The sequence below is a fragment of the Catharus ustulatus genome, chromosome 9 (assembly GCF_009819885.2).
Source record: "Catharus ustulatus isolate bCatUst1 chromosome 9, bCatUst1.pri.v2, whole genome shotgun sequence".
NCBI lineage: Eukaryota > Metazoa > Chordata > Aves > Passeriformes > Turdidae > Catharus > Catharus ustulatus.
In genome coordinates this window covers 1,015,386-1,038,375 of record NC_046229.1, presented here as the reverse complement: position 1 = coordinate 1,038,375, position 22,990 = coordinate 1,015,386, and the positions used below count along the sequence as shown (strand labels likewise).

The 22,990-nt window shown below is 49.3% G+C and overlaps 2 protein-coding genes across 7 annotated transcripts in view; one reads left to right on the top strand and one right to left on the bottom strand.

Moving 5' to 3' along the window:
- Positions 1-217: 217 nt before the first annotated feature.
- On the top strand, positions 218-15,026 carry LRRC40 (leucine rich repeat containing 40). The gene is made up of 16 exons (XM_033067556.1): positions 218-377; positions 1,229-1,410; positions 1,617-1,690; positions 2,346-2,475; positions 3,242-3,365; positions 3,615-3,757; positions 4,257-4,429; positions 5,217-5,307; positions 8,116-8,161; positions 8,852-8,960; positions 9,516-9,623; positions 11,844-11,954; positions 12,658-12,735; positions 12,912-13,097; positions 13,622-13,776; positions 14,024-15,026. Exons 1-15 carry the CDS (start codon positions 218-220, stop codon positions 13,725-13,727), a joined length of 1,821 nt encoding a protein of 606 aa, XP_032923447.1. The 3' UTR covers positions 13,728-13,776; positions 14,024-15,026.
- A 6,898-nt stretch (positions 15,027-21,924) lies between these two features.
- LRRC7 (leucine rich repeat containing 7) overlaps positions 21,925-22,990 on the bottom strand; it is a 105,302-nt gene continuing 104,236 nt past the window's right edge. For 4 of the 6 annotated variants that reach the window (XM_033067555.1, XM_033067546.1, XM_033067547.1 and 1 more), the window contains one exon: positions 21,925-22,400. In XM_033067555.1, coding sequence (XP_032923446.1) covers positions 22,293-22,400 — 108 coding nt within the window. In that variant the 3' untranslated portion in view covers positions 21,925-22,292. The remainder of the gene's footprint in view (positions 22,401-22,990) is intronic. The other 2 variants (XM_033067548.1, XR_004418712.1) reach the window with 2 other exon arrangements.

Below are 22,990 nucleotides of genomic sequence, written 5' to 3'. Positions count from 1 at the left end.
CTGCCCCTCAGCGCGGCTCCATTTCGGCAGCGCGGGGCGGGAAATGGCGGCGCCGGGGCTGGGCCGGGCCCGCCCGCGAGCCCCGCCTGTGAGGCGGCACCAGCCCCGCTCCCGGCTCCAGCGGGGCCGCGCCTCGGAACCGATCCCGGCTGGGAACCGGCCCCGACTTGGAACCGATCCCGGCTCGGAACCGATCCCGGCTCGGGCAGTGCCGGGGATGGCGGCGGCTCGGCGGGCTCGGGCGGGCGGTGGCGGTGGCGGTTCGGGGCCGCGGTTCGGGCGGGCGGCGGAGCCGGAGCCGGCGGTGCCGCAGGGGCTGCTGCGGCTGGCGCGGCGCAGCGGGCAGCTCAACCTGGCGGGACGCGGCCTCACCCACGGTGCGTGAGCCCCAGCCCGGGCAGCTCCATCCGCTCGCTATCGACTCGCTCCTGTCTGTTTCTGGCGTGTTTCTGTGGGGTGCTTGTTGTTACCGCTGCAAAAATGTCTCTAGAGCACAGTGGGCTACAGGGATGTGTGTATTTTGTATATATGTAAATATATATATATATATGTCTGTGTGTGTGTGTGTGTATGTATGTATCTATATATATCTATATCTATATCATCTATATATGTAAATATACATATATATTTATGTGTGTGTGTATATGTATGTATCTATATCTATATATCTATATCTATATCTATATATGTAAATATACATATATATATATCTCTGTGTGTGTGTGTATATGTATGTATCTATATCTATATATCTATATCTATATCATCTATATCTATATATGTAAATATACATATATATATCTCTGTGTGTGTATGTATATGTATGTATCTATATATCTATATCTATGTATACATGTGTGTGTATACATATATATGTATATGTATCTATATGTGTGTGTATGTATGCATATATGTATCTATATCTAATATATCTATATCTATAACTATATTTCTATGTGTGTATGTATGCATATATGTATCTATATATCTATATCTGTATTATCTATATCGATATGCATGCTTTTATCTATGCACACACCCATGCCTATTCCTGTATGCACCCTATATATTTACTATATATTTATGTATATACGTGTCACCCCCTAACACAGAAGGGTTGGAGCTAGACCATCCCTCCCCACCCCACTCCATGATTTTATGCCCATTGTCAGCACGCTTGGAGCAAACCCCTGCAGGGTCGAGCTGGGCTGTGTTTGTGCTGCAGTGCCCGAGCACGTGTGGAGGATCAACCTGGACACTCCGGAGGAAGCGCAGCAGAACCTGTCCTTCGGAGCTGCCGATCGCTGGTGGGAGCAGACCGACCTGACCAAGCTGATCCTGGCCTCCAACAAGCTGCAGAGCCTCTCGGAGGACGTGCAGCTGCTGCCTGCCCTCACCGTGCTGGATGTGAGTGCAGGGATCCCTCCGTGCTCTCGTGGTGCTTGTCCTGGATCTTTGTTTTCTGGTTTCCCTGGTGCCTGCAGTGCCAGCACACAGGGGATGGCTTCCCTCTGCCAGAGGGCAGGGATGGATGGCACAGTGGGGAGGAATTCCTGGAAAAACCCCTCCGAGGTACAAATGAGGAGCTCAGTTCTCAAACTTCTCTTTCCCAGGTGCATGACAATCAGCTGACATCACTGCCTTCTGCTTTAGGGCAGCTTGAAAACCTCCAGAAACTCGATGTCAGGTAAGGCCACGTTACAGAACAAACGTGAGAAATGCTGCAGTGACTTCCAGGTGTGAGTGAGAGATGGCAGGATATCAACCCTTCTGTCAAAAAATTAATTCCAGATTACTCACTGTAGAGTATTATTATATATTGCCAGTTTTGGATCAGAACTGGGTTTATTGGAATTGTTTCCACTGATATTCAAAGTCACAATTGCTTGCAAAATGCAAACAGTGATGTTCTGAATAATCATACACAAAATATTTATTTGCATTTATTTGCTTCAGTCAGGCAGTTCTGAGGATAAGACATTTTCAGTCATGAATAATGCACACTGTAAATAACTGTGCAGATCTTGTTTGTGCTGGAAGGTTCAGAATCTTCTCTTTACTGGGGTAATTTTGTAAATTTGTGCACAAGGAGAGGTTATGCCACCACTGTGTGTGTGAAGTACACACACAAAAAACCCTGGGATGTTGTAAATTCAGAGTAGGATTAAAGTCAAATAAATTGAACAAATAAATAAAGATGATTAACCATTCCCAAGTTTTCCTAAGGGGTGGCAGTGTCCTGACCAGCAGGCTGTGTGACACAAACATTCTATGTGCAGTTACATTCCTAACAACTCCTGAGTGTTTTTCCTTTCCCTTTGTGTTCCAAATTTCCACCCCAGCCACAACCAACTGCGGAGCCTTCCCGAGGAGCTGCTGCAGCTGCCGCGGCTGAGGAGCCTCCTGCTGCAGCACAACCAGCTGAGCCAGCTGCCCGAGGGGCTGGGGCAGCTCCTGAGCTTGGAGGAGCTGGTAAAGCACCGATCCAGCCCTGTCTCCTGCTTTGGGAACGAATTTCTCCCTCTTTTCCCACTGCTGCTTCCAAATCCCTGGGGTTCCCTCTGCCAGCCTCGGTGGCAGGGCTTGGTGAATGTTCCACTGTGCTGACAGCAGTTTGTGCATGGTGGGGTTTGGTTTTAGTTTGTGCTGTGTTGGAAAAGACAAGGATTTGACAGGAAGGTTTTACAGATATATAACAGAAAGGTCTTTGAGTGTAGAAGTTGAAGAAGAAATAGAAATGATAGCAAGGTTTGATATGGAAGAAAAGAATTGCTGAGCTGTTTTGCTGGGTAACTAGAGGGCAAAGTGTATGTTAGCATGTGAGTTAGAAAGAGTTTTTGTAACTTAGAACAAAAAATAAATCCACCTCAAACAAATGAATGTTTTTACCAAGCAAAAAAATTTTCACAAGCAAACAGAAATACCTTGTTACAAGTAAAAAAAAAAAATCTCAAAACTTTCCACTACAAAGAAACTAAAGAACAACTTCTAACTTAAACTGTAACATAATAACATTTTATACTTATAAAAAAATAACAACATACAGATAGTAATGTTAACAGTTACAATAAGCTATAAATAGTAGTAAAAGTAATAATTAGTTGCCATGTTTTAAAATACTCTGCAAAAAAACCCAAACAAACAAACAAAACAACAAAAAAACATTGTAACCAAAACTTGCACCAGCAGCGCTCTGGGATGGTTCTGACCCCTCTCATGTCTCTGTTTTATCCTGCAGGATGTGTCCAACAATCAGCTCACAGCCATCCCCAGCAGCTTTGCTCTGCTGGTGAACGTGGTGAGGCTCAGCCTGGCCGGGAACCAGCTCAGGGAGCTGCCTGCAGACCTCAGTGCCATGAGAAGTAATTCACTTTCCTCGGGTTATTAAATGCCAGACAGCCACTGCTGGGCTGATGTTTAGCAGGGTTTTAAAATAGATCTTTAAAGAGTTACTGTTTCCTCAGGAAAATCAGAGTTGTAATTTCTGGAATCTGTTTGGCAAAATGTTGTTGTGTTTGTTTTAAATTAAACCCCAGGGTGATTATGCTGCTGTAGAAAGGAATTTTTATCTTCTCCTCTTTCTGTTTATCACTGGACATTGATTTCCACAGGCTTGAGGCAACTGGATTGTACCAAAAATTACCTGGAAACGGTGCCTCCTAAATTAGCAAGCATGGCATCCCTGGAGCAGCTGTACCTGAGGAAGAACAAACTGCGCTCCTTGCCCGAGTTCCCCTCCTGCAAGCTACTGAAGGTGAGCTTGGGATGGAAATGTGTTTGCTGTCAGCTTTGAAATGATGGCAGCTGCTTTAAACACAAGCTTCTGTGAGGTGCTGTGATCAAAACCAGACAGCTCTGTGTTTAGAACTCTGCTTAATGCATCCCCACGTGCAACTTCTCTTACTGCCCTCATTATTCAACCTTCTGAAAGATGAGTTTGCACATTTGGAAAATAAAAAGTGTTTAGGAGAGGAATGACTGAAAGCTGGATCTAATAATGTTATTTTTTATCTCTGGAAACATTTTCTGGAAAAAATTCACTTTGTATATTACCATTTTTTCTTCATAACTACAGAGCAAACACACTGTTTTTCCTTTTAACATAATCAGGTTATATTTTGTAAGCAGATGGAAGGGAATTTAAGAAGTCCATAATTCTCCACATCATCACACTGATGGCTGCTGATGTCATGATTTAGGAGATAAGTCACAAAGTAATTTCTCCACAGTTGTGGTGCTCTTTGTTCCCTTAGGAATTACACGCTGGGGAGAATCAGATTGAAATGCTGAATGCAGAGAATCTGAAGCAGCTGAGCTCCCTGTGTGTGCTGGAGCTCAGGGACAACAAGATCAAGGCAGTGCCCGAGGAGATCACCCTGCTGCAGAAGCTGGAGAGACTCGACCTGGCCAACAATGACATCAGTAGGTAATAGTGGCACCTGGGCTGGGCTGGGGGTGGCAGCTCCTTCCCCTCCTCCTGGGGGAAGGGAGGGACTCAGTCATGGAAGGGAGGAGCCCTCTGTGTGTTCTGGGATTGCTGTGATCAAAGTGGGGCTTGTGAAATGTTCTGTGTTCTGTGAGGAGCAACTGAAGGGGCTGGAGAATCCCTGAGGGAGCTGGGAAGGGGCTGGAGAATCCCTGAGGGAGCTGGGAAGGGGCTGGAGAATCCCTGAGGGAGCTGGGAAGGGGCTGGAGAATCCCTGAGGGAGCTGCGAAGGGGCTGGAGAATCCCTGAGGGAGCTGGGAAGGGGCTGGAGAATCCCTGAGGGAGCTGGGAAGGCTCAGCCTGGAGAAAAGGAGGCTCAGGGGGGCCCTTGTGGCTCTGCACAAGTCCCTGCCAGGAGGGGACACCGGGGGGATTTGGGATCTGGGGACAGGGACAGGAGCAGAGGGAGCAGCTCAGGGTGGGCAGGGCAGGCTCAGGGTGGGCACAGCAGGAATTTCCCCATGGAAAGGGGGATCAGGGATTGGAAGTGCCCAGGGAGGGTTGGATCCCATCCCTGGAGTGTCCCAGGAATCCCTGGAGGTGGCCCTGAGACAAGGTGAGGATCAAGCACAGCTTGGACTGGATGGTCTGGGGGAGCTTTTCCAACTTCAGTTAATTTGGGAATCTTTTCCCTTGAACCTGAGCTTCAGGATCCTCTCTGAGCAGGCATTGCACATTCTGTAGCAGTTGTTTGGAGCTGCTGTGGGATGTTGTTTCCCCTCTGCAGGTTGCCTTACACCCTGGGGAACCTCCCTCAGCTGAAGTTCCTGGCACTGGAGGGAAATCCTTTGAGAACCATTCGGAGAGACCTGCTGCAAGTGAGCCCTGGGGCTTGGGGGGGTGTGTGTGAACATCTGCACAGGAGGGAGCTGGAGCTGCTGCAGAGGGGCCAGAGGAGGCACCTGGATGAGCAGAGGATGGAGCAGCTCTGCTGGGAGAGCTGGGAATGTTCACCTGGAGAGGAGAAGTTTGGGGTGTGGCCTTGCAGGGCCTGAAGGAGCTGCAGGGAAGATGGAGAGAGACAATTCCCAAGGGATGGAGGGACAGGACACAGGGAATGGCTCCCACTGCCAGAGGGCAGGGCTGGATGGGATCTTGGGCAGGAATTGTCCCCTGGGAGGTGGCACAGGGTGCCCAGAGCAGCTGGGGCTGCCCCTGGATCCCAGGCCAGGCTGGAAATTGGGGTTGGGATCCCTGGGACAGTGGGAGGTGTCCCTGCCATGGCAGGGGTGGAATGAGATGGGATTTAAGGTCTTGTCTTAATTAAGGATCTAGGATTCAGTTGTCCTGTAGGGAGGCAGCAGAGGGAGGGTGTGAGTGGTTCCCAGGAGGAGTCCTTAGGGCAGCAGGGGGGCTGGAGCCTGGGCACCACTCCTGCTGCACAATTCCTGGTGTTTTTTCCTTGGCAGGCCCCTCTCCTACTCTCTGTGCCTTTGCCAGGGTTGTAAAATCAATGTTCCCAGCGTGCTGGGATGCTCCAAAAATAAGCAGGACTGACAGGAGTGTGTTGGAATGCAATGTGTAACATCTGTCAGGAGAGGGAACCCCTCTGTGCCTGGCTGAGGGAGCAGAGTGTGCCCTGAGTTAATGAGCCCTTTGTCCAGAGTGCTCCTGGGAAGAGCCTGAGTCAGGGCTGCAGGAGTTCTGCTCCTCCTGGATTGCTGAGGGTTTGCTGCTTCAGCTGCAATTGTCACTCCTGGGCTGCATTTCCAGCTGGAGCAGAGGGCAGGCACAGGAGCCCAGCAGGCCATGCTCTGTTTGTGCTGCCTGGATCCATCACCAGCACTGTAAATTCATGTGCCTGCAATTTTCTCTGCCTGGCTGGATTTTTTCCACTTGATTTAGAGGAGCAATTGGTGGAGGAGCTTTAGGGCTCCCCAGGCACTGCTTGGAGCAGGTGGATATTGAGATAAAGGGCTGGGCTGAGTGGAGAGGAGCAGCAGATTCTTTTCCTCTCTCCTCCAGCCCTGCCCAGCTCACCTTCTCTTCCCCAGGCCTCTCATTCCAGTCCCAACCTCTTTCCTGGTTCTTGATGAATTTCCAGTTGATTTTCTGGTAAATCCTGGTCTGTTTTTATTAACTTCTGTGCCATTACTGGGCTCTGGATCTTTGCCTTGCTCTCTGCTTTCCTCCCCACATCTGTTACTGACGTTTCAGTTTGACCTTCACCTTCCCCCTTCCCAGCTTGGCTTCCCTTGCCATGCTCAGCCCAGCCCTCTCCCTGCCTGTTTTCTTGGGACAATTCCTTCCTTTCCAGCATCCCCATTCCCTTTTTCCCTCTGTCTTCATCCAGTCTCTCAGGTTGTGTCAGCTGGAATGAGAAATGTTCATTGACATCCAGCACTTTGGGTCAGTCCTTGGTTCTGAAACGTGCAAAATGGGACCCCAAACCTGCAAAATCACACCCCAAACCTGCAAAATCATCTCCCAAACCTACCAAATCACACTCCAAACCTCTAAAATGGTACCACAAACCTGCAAAATCACCCCCCAAACCTGCAAAACCACCCCCAAACCTGAAAAATCATCCCTCAAACCTGCAGAATCACCCCCCAAACCTGCAAAATGGTACCCCAAACCTGCAAAATCATCCCTCAAACCTGCAAAATGGTACCCCAGACCTGCAAAACCACGCCCAAACCTGCAAAATCCCACCCCAAACCTGCCAAATCCCACCCCAAACCTGCCAAATCCCACCCCAAACCTGCCAAATCCTACCCCAAACCTGTAAAATCATCCCCCAAACCTGTAAAACCATCCCTCAAACCTGCAAAATCATCTCCCAAACCTGCAAAATCATCCCTCAAACCTGCTAAATCATCTCTCCAACCTGCAAAGTCATCCCCCAAACCTGCAAAATCCCACCCCAAACCTGCAAAATGGTACCCCAAACCTGCAAAACCCCACCCCAAACCTGCTAAATCATCACCAAACCTCCAAAATCCCACCCCAAACCTGCAAAATCATCTCTCAAACCTGCAGAATCCCGCCCCAAACCTGTAAAACCATCCCCCAAACCTGCAAACCCCCACCCCAAACCTGCAGAATCATCTCTCAAACCTGCAAAATCCCACCCCAAAGCTGCAAACCCCCACCCCAAACCCGCCTTTCCCCCAAAACAAAGAGTGCAGAGGAGATTTGGCTTCACTGCTCCCAGGTTTGTGCAGGTGGCAGCTGTGAGTGACCCCTGCAAGTTGCTGTGAAAGGGCTGAGGGGAATTTTTGGAGCTGTTAAAAACCCTGCAAACTGCCAGGATTTTCCCAGAGTTTATGGTTTGGGCCATAAAAAAAGAAGCAGAACAGTGAGCAGTGAGCTTCAGTGACAAGCTGTGAATGTGTTTCTGCAGCAAATTGGGCTGGAGCTTTTTAAAAGCAAAGTTAAGCTCATTGGAGCTTCTTTACTTGCAAAAAATCTTCACATAAGGAGCTGCAAAAGTGGAGCCTGAGGCTGTGATTGAGGATCAGAAAAATAAAATAAATAATAAAATAAATAAAATGATGAATTACTGAATAAGTTCCCAAGCTGCTGTGGGATTTTCAGTGGGATTTTTAGTCAGGATTGGCATTGTCCCCCCAGCTGCACAAACACTGCTCAGTGACTTAGGCTTTGTTTCTTTTTTTTTAAAGAAAGGCACCCAAGAGCTGCTGAAATATCTGAGAAGCAAAATCCAAGGTATGTTGCTTCCTTCCACTTCATTTTAAGGAGAATATTCTAAGAAATTAAAGGAAATTGGAATATAGACAGGATGGGTGTTTAAATGCAGGTCCCCCAGTTATCCTGCAGTAATAATTTCCTTTACTCAACAGTTTGCTGTGGTGTTTCTGTTTCTTGTTCTAATCCTAAATAGCTAATACTGAATAATAAACATTCTGAATTGAGCTTATTTACAAAACCAGACTCACCCTGCTGAGCTGGATGGGAATTCCCATTCCAGGTGTGCAGCAGCTTTTGGGGAGAAATCAGAAGGGACTTCATAGAGGAGGGTTTGTAAATATTAATGCTTTAACTGGAATTGTGGTCAGATGTGCTGGTGTGGATAAAGCTGCTCTAGGTCATAATTTCCAGTCAGAATTCCTTTTTTTTTGTAGTTGCAGCTGCCACCAGCACATCTCAGTGCTCCCTCCCCTGCTTCACAAAGCCCAGGTCAACCCTTCTCCCTCCTTCACCCTGAAAAACCCAAATCCAAGATGGTGAAAAAGCTTTATCAGGAAATGAGTGAAATAATCTGAAATAGTCTGAAATAATCTGCAATAATCTGATGGTTTTGAGTTGAGGCAGAGCAGGACTGGAGGGGGGTGGTGGCACCTCAGGGTCCCCCCAGAGCAGCTCAGCTGTGTCCCTGCACCCCTCTGGTGTCCCCAGATGAAGCCCCTGGCCCCAATGAGGAACCTCCTGTGACAGCCATGACTCTCCCCAGCCAGTCCAAGGTCAACATCCACGCCATAACCACCCTGAAATTATTGGAGTACAGGTATTTGGGACTTTTATCCATTCCTGGGGTTGTTTTATTTTATTTTATTTTATTTTATTTTATTTTATTTTATTTTATTTTATTTTATTTTATTTTATTTTATCCTATTTTATCCTATTTTATTTTATTTTACTTTATTTTATCCTATTTTATTTTATTTTATCTTATTTTATCCTATTTTATGCTTGTGGGTTTTTCATTTTCCACCAAACCCTGCTGCACGTGGGCATTTCCCCCTTTAATTCCTGGGATGGGCAGGTTTACATTGTGGGGTTTGAATTATTTTTTTTTCTATTATCAGATATTCTGCAGTAGCTCACTGAAGCGCTTTTGGTACCTTTGAAACTCTTGATGATTTTCACTAAATCCCTGTCTGCTCAGTTATTCCTTAAACGAACCTGGAAGGGCTGGGAAAGGGGAAAAAAAATCCAATTTAGTGACAGTGTGGGCATGGGAGCTTTGTGCAGCTGTTAGCTGTGTTCTGCTCGTTATCTCTCCGAAAGAAGGTGGAAATGCTTTGTTAATTAGCCGTTAATTGGTGTCACTCTGTCCCAGTGACAAGCAGGCTGCAGAGATCCCCGAGGCCGTGTTCGATGCCGTGGGCTCCAACCCCGTGGCCACCGTGAACTTCAGCAAGAACCAGCTCAGGGAGATCCCCCCGAGGTGCTGCAGGGAGGGGATTCTGCTGGGATGGGGGGGAATTACAGCTGGGATGGGGGGGAATTCCTGCTGGGATGGGAGGGGATTCCTGCTGGGATGGGAGGGGATTACAGCTGGGATGGGAGGAAATTTCTGCTGGGATGAGAGGGAATTCCCAACTGGGATGGGAGGGAATTCCCAACTGGGATTTGGTACTGCTAGGAGGGAATTCCTGCTGGGATGGGAGGGGATTCCTGCTGGGATGGGAAGGAGTTACAGCTGGGATGGGAGGGAATTCCCAAGTGGGATGGGAGGGGATTCCAACTGGGATTTGGTGCTGCTGGGAGGGCAATTCCTGCTGGGATGAGAGGGCAATTCCAACTGGGATGGGAGGCAAGTCCCAGCTGGGATGGGAGGGCAATTCCAACTGGGATTTGGAACTGCTAGGAGGGAATTCCTGCTGAGATGGGGGGGAATTCCTGCTGGGATGGGAGGGGATTCCAACTGGGATTTGGTACTGCTAGGAGGGAATTCCAACTGGAATGGGAGGGAATTCCCAACTGGGATGGGAGGGAATTCCAGCTGGGATTTGGTACTGCTAGGAGGGAAATCCAACTGGGATGGGAGGAAATTCCAGCTGGGATGGGAGGGCAATTCCAACTGGGATCTGGCACTGCTGGGAGGGAATTCCCAGCTGGGATTTGTTTTCAGCCTTTGTTTTCAGCATCCCTGAGCTGTCTGTGACACAAATCCCAGTGGGAGAGGCACCAGCCCCAGGCAGGGAAAAGCTTTCCCTGGCACTGCTGGGAACAAGCAATCCCTGTGTGGCAGGAGGAAGGTTCCTGTGTCTCTGGGAGCCCCACAACATCACCCACACTGGGTTCTGACAGCTGAGTTTATTCCCAGCTGTGCTGAACAGACAGTGTGGCACACACAGCTCGGAGAGGTGCAATCCCAGAGGGACAGAAAGGTTTCTAGAGACTCAGATTTGGGAAATGCTGCTTGTGCATCCCCTGCTTTGTCACTGTGAGAGGCTGCTGGATTCCCTGGGACGGCTCTGGGGGAGGGTGCAGCTGCTCAGAGCTCAGTGCAGACACGAGTGTTTCTCATTTAATTGCCTTTTGGTTTAGAGATTCTGTTTGAGGGCTTCAGCAGGGAACTTCTGGAGCTGTTAAAAGCTTTTCACCAAAGCAAGTCAGCACAACAAATTACCTTCCACAAGTCAGCACAGCAAATAACCTTCCACAAGTCAGCACAACAAATAACCTTCCACAAGTCAGCACAGCAAATAACCTTCCACAAGTCAGCACAACAAATAACCTTCCACAAGTCAGCACAGATACTCCCAGAGTTTGTAACAGCACTACAGGAGAGCAGAAACAAAAGATGGGGGAAAAAATGGGATTTTTTGTCAGGTTTTTTGGCTGCAGAAGAAGGTGGGTAAGTCTGTGGTGAAACATCTCCAGGGCAGGAGGTGGCAGTGATGTCACCTGTGCTGTGGTCCCTGAAAAAGCTCCTGAGTGCATTTGCTTTGGTAGCAATATTTGTGAGAGGAAATGCAGTCTGATCACTGTGGATAACTGATCTGAGCTTTGCCTTACCCCACTGATTTTCCCAGGGATTATTCCTGGGATTTTCACACAATTTTCCCCGGATTTTCCAGGGATTTCCCCAGGATTTTTCCAGGGATTTTCCCTGGGATTTTTCCAGGGATTTTCCATAGATTTTTTCCAAGGATTTTCCCGGGATTTTCCAGGGATTTTTTGTGGAATTTTCCCCGGAATATTCCATAGATTTATCCCAGGATTTTCCCAGGGATTTTCCCAGGATTATTCTAAGGATTTTCCATAGATTTTCCAAGGATTTTCCATAGATTTTCCCAGGGATTATTCCAGGACTGTTCCGGGGATTTTCCCAGGATTATTCCAAGGATTTTCCAGGGATTTTCCCAGAGATTATTCCAGGGGTTTTCTGAGGATTTTTCCATGGATTTTCCCAGGATTATTCCAGGGATTTTCCATAGATTTTCCCAGGGATTCTCCCAGAATTTTCCAGGGATTTTCCCAGGGATTTTTCCTGGGAAGTGTGAGGCTGGAGGAGCAGCAGCTCTCCCAGGTGACACCCCGTAATCTCCCCAAAACCCCTGCAGAAAAAACACAACATGTCCTTGATTTGTGGAATAAACCAGGTTTTGGATAATTTACAAATCAACCATGGTGAGAGCATCTTCCTTTTGTGCTTCAGGCTCGTGGAGCTGAAGGACTCAGTTTGTGATGTCAGCCTGGGCTTCAACAAAATCTCCTCCATTTCCTCAGGGCTGTGCCTGCTCCAAAAGCTGACCCATCTGGATCTCAGGTTGGTGGTGGTTTTTGCATTTCCTTGCCTTGCCTCCCTAAAAGCAGCCATCTGTTCCAGTGGGATGGCAGCACTGAAATCATCCCTCACTCCCAAAATCCCTCCGTGGCAGAGCTGGAATAGGACAGGGCCTAAATTTGGGCCTTGCTTAAAGAAGACACAAAAAGAAATGGATCAGTTCTGAGCCTTGTGGAGGAGGGATCCTTCTTCAGTCAGAGAAGGGTTTGAGATGTTGCTATTTCAAAACACCCCCCAGAAGGAAACCACACCAAAAAATGCTGGGAATTAGCACAGGGGAGGTGCAGATTTTGCACTGCCAGAAAGAGAGGCAAGAGATGGTTCCTTGTTGTCACTGTGCCTCCTGTGATTCCCCAGAAATGCTCCTGGCATTGTTTAGATCAGGATGAACTCAACTCATTGATTTTGGGGAGCTTTAGAGTGACCTGAGTGATTCACTTTTGGCTCCAGGGTCTGGGCACTTTGGTTTTCTCTGGAAACAAGGAGCTCAATTTCCAGGCAGCTTTGTGCAGCTGGTGGGGGCTTGGGAATCCTTGAGTGTCCTGGCAGAAATGGGGATCCCTGGCACATTCCTGTCCTTGTCATGAGGCAGTGAAGTGGCCTCAGACTTTGAATTGATCTGGGAATTCCCAACCAAAGCCCTGAGTAAGTTTGGTTCTTGTTGTTTGTCTCTCTGTGCTAACAGAAACAACCTTCTGACAGCCTTGCCTGAGGAGATGGAGGCACTGAAAAGGCTGCACACAATAAATCTTGCTTTTAATAGGTGAGCAACTCTTCTGGTTTTTTTTTTAATACAACAATAAAAAGAGCTGGGCTGAATTTGACACAATTTTCCTGTGATGTGAGAGCAAGGAGCCACTTGAAGGAGCTGGGAGCCCCCATGAATGCTCCTCTTTGGAATTCCCTGTTCCTGACTGTCCCTCCTTTCTCCTCCTGAAGGTTTAAGGTGTTCCCCAGTGTCCTGTATCAGCTCCCAGCCCTGGAGACCATCCTGCTCAGCAACAACCAGGTGGGATCCATCGACCCTGTGCAGCTGAAGGGTTTGGACAAGCTGGGAACTCTGGACCTGCAGAACAACGACCTCCTGCAGGTGCCCCCAGAGCTGGGCAACTGTGAGAGCCTCAGGTGGGGGTTTGATGTGTTGGGAACACACTGTCTGTCTCAGTTCTCCAGGGAGTGTTAGCCAGAGGAAAAAGCACCCATGGTTTTTCTCCCTTTTGGGTTTTTCTCTCTGTGGAGCAGCAGTTTTTTCCATAATCTCTTCCCTAATTTCTCAGCATTGCAGGGAGCTGTGGGAGTTGTTTCATCAGTCAGAGCTGGTGTTGAGGGTCTGTGGGCTGTGTGAAGCTCGTGGTGGAGCCCTGGGGGTGCTCCCAGGGAGGCTGGACCAGCCTGAGCCACTCTGCAATTCTGCTTCTGTATTGCAGAAGTTCTCTTCTTGCTCCTGCTGAAGGGGTGGGCTGTGTGCTGCACCCCCACTGATTCCTCAGCACTAACTAAAATTCAGCTGCTGAGAACCAGGGAAGCAAAATCCCAAACTCCTTTAGCAGGACAGAAGAGGAATTTCAGAGGCCTCAGAAATCTGTGTGCAGTGGGTGAGTGTGTGGGTGCAAGGAGTTTTGATCCCAGTAACTAATCCCTGTTTGCAGGAGCCTGCTGCTGGAGGGGAACCCGTTCCGCACGCCCCGCGCCGCCGTGCTGGCCAAGGGCACGGCTGCAGTGCTGGAATACCTGAGGAGCCGCATCCCCTCCTGAGCCTGGGCACCCCTCAGAGCCCTGGGCACCCCTCAGAGCCCTGGGCATCCTTCCTGAGCCCTCCTGAGCCTGGGCATCCCCTCCTGAGCCTGGCCTGGCCAAGGGCACGGCTGCAGTGCTGGAATACCTGAGGAGCCGCATCCCTTCCTGAGCCTGGGCATCCCCTCCTGAGCCTGGGCATCCCCTCCTGAGCCTGGGCATCCCCTCCTGAGCCTGGGCATCCCCTCTGAGCCCTCCTGAGCCTGGCCTGGCCAAGGGCACGGCTGCAGTGCTGGAATACCTGAGGAGCCGCATCCCCTCCTGAGCCTGGGCACCCCTCAGAGCCCTGGGCATCCTTCCTGAGCCCTCCTGAGCCCTGGGCATCCCCTCTGAGCCCTCCTGAGCCTGGCCTGGCCAAGGGCACGGCTGCAGTGCTGGAATACCTGAGGAGCCGCATCCCCTCCTGAGCCTGGGCACCCTTCCTGAGCCCTGGGCATCCCTCAGAGCTCTGGGCATCCTTCCTGAGCCCTGGGCATCCTTCCTGAGCCCTGGGCATTCCTCCTGAGCCTGGGCACCCTTCCTGAGCCCTCCTGAGCCTGGGCATCCTTCCAGAGCCTGGGCATCCCCTCAGAGCCCTGGGCATCCCTCAGAGCCCTGGGCATCCCCTCCTGAGCCCTGGGCATCCCCTCAGAGCCCTGGGCATCCCTCCTGAGCCTGGCCTGGCCTGGGGCATGGCTGCAGTGCTGGAATCCCTGCAGAGCCACATTCCAGCCCCACAGGAGCAGCCAGGTCCCCCCCTGTCCCCCCAGCACCGCTGGCTCCACTGCCTGCATCCTTCTGCTCCTGGCTGGGGCTCTGCCCAGCCTCCAGCCTTTGTTGCAGTGCTCAGAACCCAGCTGGGAAACATTCCCTGCCCTCTGCATGTTCCAGCAGGGATTTGTGCATCCCACACTCTGTTTACACTGCCTGTGACAGGGCAGCAAGGAGAGCTGCCTTCAGCACAGCCAGCTGTTCCCTGCAGCTGGGCTGGCCTTTGGGGACTTGTGGCCATCAAAAATTGGGGCCAAAGGCAGAGGGAACACTTCTGTGCTTTTTGTATCCCTGTTTGGTCTTGTCTCACCCTGGAGTGGCTGTGGTGGAGTGTTTGAGGTGTGAGAGGTGCCCCAGGTGTGTGCAGGGCTCAGCTGAGAGGGGATGGGGCTGGTGCTGCACCCACACAATAAATGTTCCTTGGATTTCTGCCTTGGCTCCTTCGAGCTGTAACTGAGCTTTGGAGATGGGAACAGTGAGAACTTCTCTTGATAAAAACTCTTCCAAATGCTCTGCAGGTCGTGCCTTTAGTGGTAACAGTGCTGTGGGTGGGGAATGTCTCCTTTCCATGGGGAAATTCCTGCCCTGCCCACCCTGAGCTGTTCCCTCTGCTCCTGTCCCTGTCCCCAGATCCCAAATCCCCCCGGTGTCCCCTCCTGGCAGGGACTTGTGCAGAGCCACAAATTCCCCCTGAGCCTCCTTTTCTCCAGGCTGAGCCCCCCCAGCTCCCTCAGGGATTCTCCAGCCCCTTCCCAGCTCCCTCAGGGATTCTCCAGCCCCTTCCCAGCTCCCTCAGGGATTCTCCAGCCCCTTCCCAGCTCCTCAGGGATTCTCCAGCCCCTTTCCAGCTCCCTCAGGGATTCTCCAGCCCCTTCCCAGCTCCATTCTCTGCCCTGGACATGCTCCAGCACCTCAGGGTCTCTCATGGCCACAGTCCTGGAGGTTCTGTAGCACAGCAGGATTTAAAAGAGTTCCACATTAAAATTCCCAGCTTTTCAACGTGTCCAGATGAAATAAAACTCTCTGAGCTCTCCCTCAGCTCTCCAGGTGTGGGAATTCCCTTCCAGCTGGAGCAGGGATGGCTCAGGGGGCTCAGGAGGGGACCAGAACCTCTGGGAAGGAAAATGTGGGGCACTGACCTGTCTGGGAAAGGGGTTTGGGGTGTGGGAATGGGAAGGGAGGATCTGTCCTGTGGGAAGAGGGTGGCAGTGCCTGTGTGCAGTGACAGCAGGGGACAGCAGCTCCAGGGGCACTTGTGCAGCTCCAGGGACACTTGTGCAGCTCCTTGCATGATGGAACTGCTGCCCTCTTTTGTTTCCATAATTTTGTCCTTCCTGCATTTGTCCTTTCATCCATTTATTCCCTGCATTTTCCTTCCATACATTTTGTCCTTCCATCCATTTATTCCATGCTTTTCTCCTTCCATACACTTTGTCCTTTCATCCATTTATTCCCTGCATTTTCCTTCCATACACTTTGTCCTTTCATCCATTTCTTCCATGCATTTTCCTTCCATACACTTTGTCCTTTCATCCATTTTCCATGCTTTTCTCCTTCCCTACATTTGTCCTTCCACACATTTTGTCCTTCCATCCATTTCTTTCATGCCTTTATCCTTCCCTACATTTGTCCTTCTGCTCATTTGCCCCTGAAGTCACCAAACCTGAGTTTCCTTCCCCAAAACCACCAAACCTGAGTTTCCTTCCCCATTCCCATCACTCCTTTTCCACATTTGATGGCTGCAGCTGGGTCAGGGCTCTCCAGTTGGGAATTACCCAATTTTTCCAGGCTCCTTCCCCACCCTCTGAAACCTTCCTGCCAGGAAAAAAAACCCCAAACACCCAAAAGCTTTACAATAAGGTGACGTTTTTATTATTTATACAATAAAGAGACTTTTTAATGTTATTCAAAACACTTTTTTTTTTTTGGAAATACTGAAAAAGGTGGGTACAGCAAAGCCGAAAATGGCTCTGCTGCACTGCACAGCAAAGGTTCAGTCCCTGGGCTCCCTCTGCACAGGAGCTTCTGCAAAATGCAAAATGCAAAATGCAAAATGCAGCAGCCCCCAAATGCACGGGCCAGGCCCTCCAGGGCACGGGGAGGGGACAACCTGCATGTGCCAAGGGACAGGAGCTGATTGCACTCAATCAATAGATTTAAAATAGAATTTTTGAAGTAACCTTTTTGCACATAAAATGAAGCAGCTTTCAAGTTCAGTAAGTCTTTATACTGCAAAAAACATGAAGTACATTCACAATCTATGTTAATAAAGTAGTAAATATTTTCCTCATTCAGCTTTATTTACATGGATACTGGAATTCAACTGAAAAGTACAGTCATCTGGAATATAGCAATCTTTGAACACATACAAAAATGACCATTTCTGTATATAATTTAAGCTCAAAATCACAATTATCTCAAAATATTAATTACAATACAGCCATCTCCATCATAATTAAACATGTCTTTTATAAAATGGTAAAATCTTTACTAAAGGAAGCTGTTGGTTCTGAACTGGATACAGTACTCACAGGTAGAAAACCGAAGTGATGAGCGAGTGCCCTGCCCAGGGAGGGGGAGAGGGAGGGAGGGGACACAGCAAGGTCCCAGTGCCACCTCCTGTGCCACAGGGGTGCCCAGAACCCCGGGAATCCTGACCCATGCCAGGTGTCAGCCAGTCACTTCCACTAAATCAGCTGGAGAGCATTGGCAAAAAGCTTTTTTTTTTTGGGTTTTTATTTTTTTATTTTTTATTTTTTTGGTTAGACATTCCATGATTTGCAAACGGTGCCTTTTGGGATTGGGTGGTGGTGCCACCACAGCTGGGCCTGCCCGTGGCTCCAGGGCCAGGCCAGCTCCCCATGGATCCGTGGATCCCTGTCCTGTCCAAACTGCTGCCCAAAAAGTTGTGGGGCAGGGGATGGGGCTGCCCAGAAAGTTGTGGGGCAGGGGATGGGGCTGCCCAAAAAGCTGTGGGGCAGGGGATGGGGCTGTCCTGCCTGCCCCAGAGGGAAAGGGGAGGGGAGGGCCATGGGCAGGGAGCTCCAGCTGCACAAATATCCCCATTCCCTTTGGGAATTCCAGCTGTGACATCCCACAGGTCACAGAGGCAGCTCTGGGCATCCTCCAGCCCAGCCTGGAGCAGGGAATGTGCCCAGGTGGGGTTGGGATGGCTCCAGAACCTGCTCTGGGCAGGGCCAGGCTCTGCCACCTCCAGGGAAAGAAATCCCAACCCATGCTGAGGTGGGACCGGCTGTGTTTGTTCAAGTCCAGATCCTGCCAGCTGGGTGGTGTCCCCACAGCTCTGTCACCCCCTGTGCCACTGTGGGACCTGTCCCCAAGCCTGTGGGACAGGCTGTGCCTGGCCAGGGGGTCACAGAGCCCCCATTCCCACCCCTCACTGCTGGGAATTAACCCCTGAACCCCCCATTCCCACCCCTCATTGCTGGGAATTAACCCCTGACCCCCTGGGACCCTCCCTGAGCCCTGCCCACAGCTGATCCCTGAGCCCTGCCCACAGCTCATCCACGGCTGGGGCTCCTTCCCCTGGCTTTGCTTTCCCTGTCCTTGCACTGAGCTCTGTGCACACAGGGGCATTGCTGATTGCTGATTTATGTATTGGGAGCATTCCTGATTGCTGATTTCTGTATGGGAGCATTTCTGATTTCTGCACAGGGGCATTTCTGATTGCTGATTTCTGTACTGGCAGCATTTCTGATTTCTGTACAGGGGTATTTCTGATTGCTGATTTATATCCAGGGGTATTTCTGATTGCTGATTGCTGATTTATGTATGGGAGCATTTCTGATTGATCATTTCTGTACTGGCAGCATTGCTGATTTCTGCACAGGGGCATCTCTGATTGCTGATTTCTGTATTGGGAGCATTGCTAATTTATATCCAGGGGTATTTCTGATTGCTGATTTCTGTACAGGGGCATTTCTGATTTCTGTACAGGAGCATTTCTGATTGCTGTACAGGAACATTTCTGATTGCTGTACAGGAACATTTCTGATTGCTGATTTCTGCACAGGGGCATTTCTGATTGCTGATTTCTGCACAGGAACATTTCTGATTGCTGATTTCTGCACAGGGGCATTTCTGATTTCTGACAGGAGCATTTCTGATTTCTGTACAGGATCATTTCTGATTGCTGATTTCTGCACAGGAGCATTTCTGATTTCTGTACAGGATCATTTCTGATTGCTGATTTCTGTCAGGAGCATTTCTGATTGCTGATTTCTGCACAGGAGCATTTCTGATTTCTGTACAGGATCATTTCTGATTGCTGATTTCTGTCAGGAGCATTTCTGATTGCTGATTTCTGTACAGGGGCATTTCTGATTTCTGTACAGGGGCATTTCTGATTTCTGACAAGAGCATTTCTGATTGCTGATTTATGTACAGGAATACTTCTGATTTCTGTCAGGAGCATTTCTGATTGCTGATTTATGTACAGGAATACTTCTGATTTCTGTCAGGAGCATTTCTGATTGCTGATTTCTGTACAGGAATATTTCTGATTTCTGTACAGGATCATTTCTGATTGCTGATTTCTGCACAGGAGCATTTCTGATTTCTGTACAGGATCATTTCTGATTGCTGATTTCTGTCAGGAGCATTTCTGATTGCTGATTTCTGCACAGGAGCATTTCTGATTTCTGTACAGGATCATTTCTGATTGCTGATTTCTGTCAGGAGCATTTCTGATTGCTATTTTCTGTACAGGAGCATTTCTGATTTCTGTACAGGAGCATTTCTGATTACATCAGGTAATTCAATGCTCAATTCCAGCAGGGAGAGGTCACAGCATCCCAGAATGGTTTGGGTGGGAAGGGACCTCAGAGCCCAGCCAGTGCCACTCCTGCCATGGCAGGGACACCTCCCTGTCCCAGCCCCAGTGTCCAGCCTGGCCTTGGGCACTGCAGGGATCCAGGGGCAGCCACAGCTGCTCTGGGAATTCCATCCCAGCCTCTCTCCACCCTCCCAGGGAACAATTCCTGCCCAAAATCCCACCCACCCCTGCCCTCTGGGAATCCATTCCCTGTGTCCTGTCCCTCCATCCTTGTCCCCAGTCCCTCTCCAGCTCTCCTGGATCCCTTCAGGCCCTGGAAGGGTTTTAACCAAGCAACATCTTTACACTCCAAGTGCTCACTACCAAGAGCAAACCAACCCCCTGCACATTTCCTACTCAGATTTTCCCTGGATTTCCTTGGCTCTGCTCTCAGCTGCCCCATTCACCCTCAGCTTTGTCCTGCCTGCTCCCTGTGTGGAGCCCCCTGTCCCCTCCCAGGGCTGGCACTGCCACCAAACACAGATGTGGATGTGTTAAAAAATACCTTGGAAAAGGTGAAACCGGGATTTGAGGATGTTGGGAACAACTGGCTGAGAACTTTCCTGGTTTGCCATCACCTGGGTAGGAGCTGTGAGCTGGCACTGGGAAAATGGGGAATTATTGGGGTGGAGGTTTCCCTGGTGTGCAGCTCCCCAGTCCCACAGCCAGAGAGGGAAAAGGTTTGGGAATTGTTGGAGCATCCCTGGCTGTGCCCGTGGGCTGTGGGGTTTTGGGTGGGAATGGTGCAGGTGCCCCTTGAGCTGCCCCTCAGCCCCTGGCCATGGCTCAAGGGCACTGGGATCCCCTGGAAGGCTTTCCCTGTGTTTTCCCATTTTGCTGGACCCTGGCACCCGCCCTGGGCACAGTCTGGGCTTTGGGATTCTCTGTGGGGAGCAGCCCCAGGATTGGGACATTCCCTGTGCTGGGAATTCCCAACCTGCTGCTCCCTGGGATGTGCCCGCTCTGCACCCAGCCCTTTCCAGGACTCAATCAAGGATCCCAGAGAGCCTCACCCATGGGAAAATCCCGAGCAGAGGGGGGGAATACACAACAATGTCAATGGGGAATCTGAAATGAGAAATCAAAGAGTGAAATTAGCAGCAACAAAAGGAGTTTTACTGCCACCATCACAACCTTCCTCCATCCGTGAGCCAAACCTGCCTGTCCTCGGTGTTCTCCTGCAGTGTGTGCACATGGAATCGAGGGAAGAGCCAAAGCAGAGGGAGCTCACCCACTCCAGAGGGAGTTCATCCACTCCAGAGGGAGCTCACCCACTCCAGAGGGAGTTTTATCCCATTCCAGAAGGAATTCACCCATTCCAGAAGGAGTTTTTATCCCACTCCAGATGGGAGTTCACGCACTCCAGATGGGAATTCACCCTTTCCAGAGGGAATTCACCCATTCTAGATGGGGATTTACCCACTGCAGAGGGAGTTCTCCTATTCCAGAGGGAATTCTCCCATTCCAGATGGGAATTCATCCATTCCAGAAGGAGTTTACCCATTCCAGATGGGAATTCACCCACTCCAGAGGGAGTTTTTACCCCATTCCAGATGGAGTTCACCCGTTCTAGATGGGAATTCACCCTTTCCAGAGGGAATTTACCCATTCCAGAGGGAGTTTTTATCCCACTCCAGAGGGAATTTTTACCCCATTCCAGAGGGAATTCTCCCATTCCAGAAGGAGTTTTTACCTCACTCCAGAGGGAGTACTCCCATTCCAGAGGGAATTCTCCCATTCCAGATGGGAATCCACCCATTCCAGAAGGAGTTTTTACCCCACTGCAGAGGGAGTTTTTATCCCATTCCAGAGGGAGTTTTTATCCCATTCCAGAGGGAGTTTTTACCCCATTCCAGAGTGAGTTCTCCCATTCCAGAGGGAATTCTCCTATTCCAGAGTGAGTTCTCCCATTCCAGAGTGAGTTATCCCATTCCAGAGGGAGTTCTCCCATTCCAGAAGGAATTTTTATCGCACTCAAGAGTGAGTTTTTACCCCATTCCAGAAGGAATTCACCCATTCCAGAGGGAGTTTTTATCCCATTCCAGAGGATTTTTTACCCCACTCCAGAGGGATTTTTAACCCCATTCCAGAGTGAGTTCTCCCATTCCAGAGGGAATTCTCCCATTCCAGAAGGAGTTTTTATCCCCCTCAAGAGTGAGTTTTTACCCCATTCCAGAAGGAGTTTTTATCCCATTCCAGAGGGATTTTTTTACCCCATTCCAGAGGGATTTTTTACCCCACTCCAGAGGGATTTTTTACCCCACTCCAGAGGGAGTTCTCCCTTTCCCACGTGGGTTCCTTGTCCCGAGGTCCCAGAGTTCCAGCTGGAGAAGTCTCTCACCCTGTTCAGTGAATTGTTCCTGATCCCTACGGAGCCAGCTATACACACGGCATATGTACAGGTATTTTCATAAGGCATAGAATATCTTTGCATTGAAAATAAATGAACATTATTAAATTTAATTTAATATATACTTTCTTTGAGGTGTTTATGAAAATATTTTTCTTCTCTATACTTTCGTATGCGACATGATAGAAATATTTCATGGGAAGTACAGGTTAATATATTTCATCTTTATAAAGGCATATACAACTTTGAGGCAGTGTTTCTGATGGACAGCAGAATTCCTAAAGGATTTGTATGTGCTTCTGTGTTCTGAAATCATATGAAATCGACTTTTAAGAAGGAACTTGGTTAAAAAAACGCACCAATGCACAGCCAGAGGCTGACAAGTAAAACTAATACGGAGCCACATGAACAATATATTTATAGAGTTAATTCTTATATTTTCTCCCGATGATTGGTACTAACATAGAGTATTATACATTTGGCACTACTGTTTGCCATTGGTCCAGCAATTGGCAAAAAATTGGTTTCCTATGTATAAATCTGTTTGAACATTAGATCTGGCTAGACATATTTACTATTTATAAAAAAATATTTAGACAGTAAGCTCACGTTGGATAACTAAGTCTACTGTGTTCTGGAAACTCTTCAGTAGGAGCACAGCCTTCTCGTGTTCCAGGTGTACAAAGCTGTGTCCATTGGCCTGCAGCAGGGAAAACACAAGGGAACAACATTTAGTGGCTTTTTTTTTTTTGGGAAAAAAGGGATATTTGGCAATAAAAAAGAGATATGAGGATTTCTGAAGGTTTCTCTCGTCCTCTGTGGGGTGGCTGAAGCTGGGCTGGCTGCTCCAAGGAATGGTTTCATTCCCTCTGGAATAATTCTGTGACTCTGGGGTCTGACCAGGATCTGCTTAAAGCTTGAACACAATAAAATCTCTTCCCTCTGGGAAAGAGGAATTCAAATTCCAGGCAAGGAAAATTCCCAATGCATCAACAGCTGTGCCAGAAGGAGGCAAAAAGGGAACCCTGGAATTCTGCACTGCAGGCTGGGAGGGATCTCAAGGATTTGGAAAATGCAGAAGGAGATCCTGGGTGGGAGATGGAGCAGCTGTGGAAAAGGAGAGCAGGGGACAGGCTCCAGAGAGGAGGATCTGGCTGGAAAATCTGCAGTGAGGAGCTGGGGGCACAAAGGGGGAATGGCCAGGACTGGTCAGCATCTCTGGGAACGACTGGGAGGGAAAAGAAGGAGAAACTTGGTACCCCAAGAATCCACAGAGTTTGACCACCCTGA

Bases quoted from the DNA above. Each gene is read 5' to 3' on its own strand.
- LRRC40 (XM_033067556.1), top strand. From the start codon at position 218: ATGGCGGCGGCTCGGCGGGCTCGGGCGGGCGGTGGCGGTGGCGGTTCG. The intron at 1,411-1,616 runs GTGAGTGCAGGG...TCTCTTTCCCAG, and splicing joins CTGCCCTCACCGTGCTGGAT to GTGCATGACAATCAGCTGAC. The intron at 12,736-12,911 runs GTGAGCAACTCT...CTCCTCCTGAAG, and splicing joins ATAAATCTTGCTTTTAATAG to GTTTAAGGTGTTCCCCAGTG.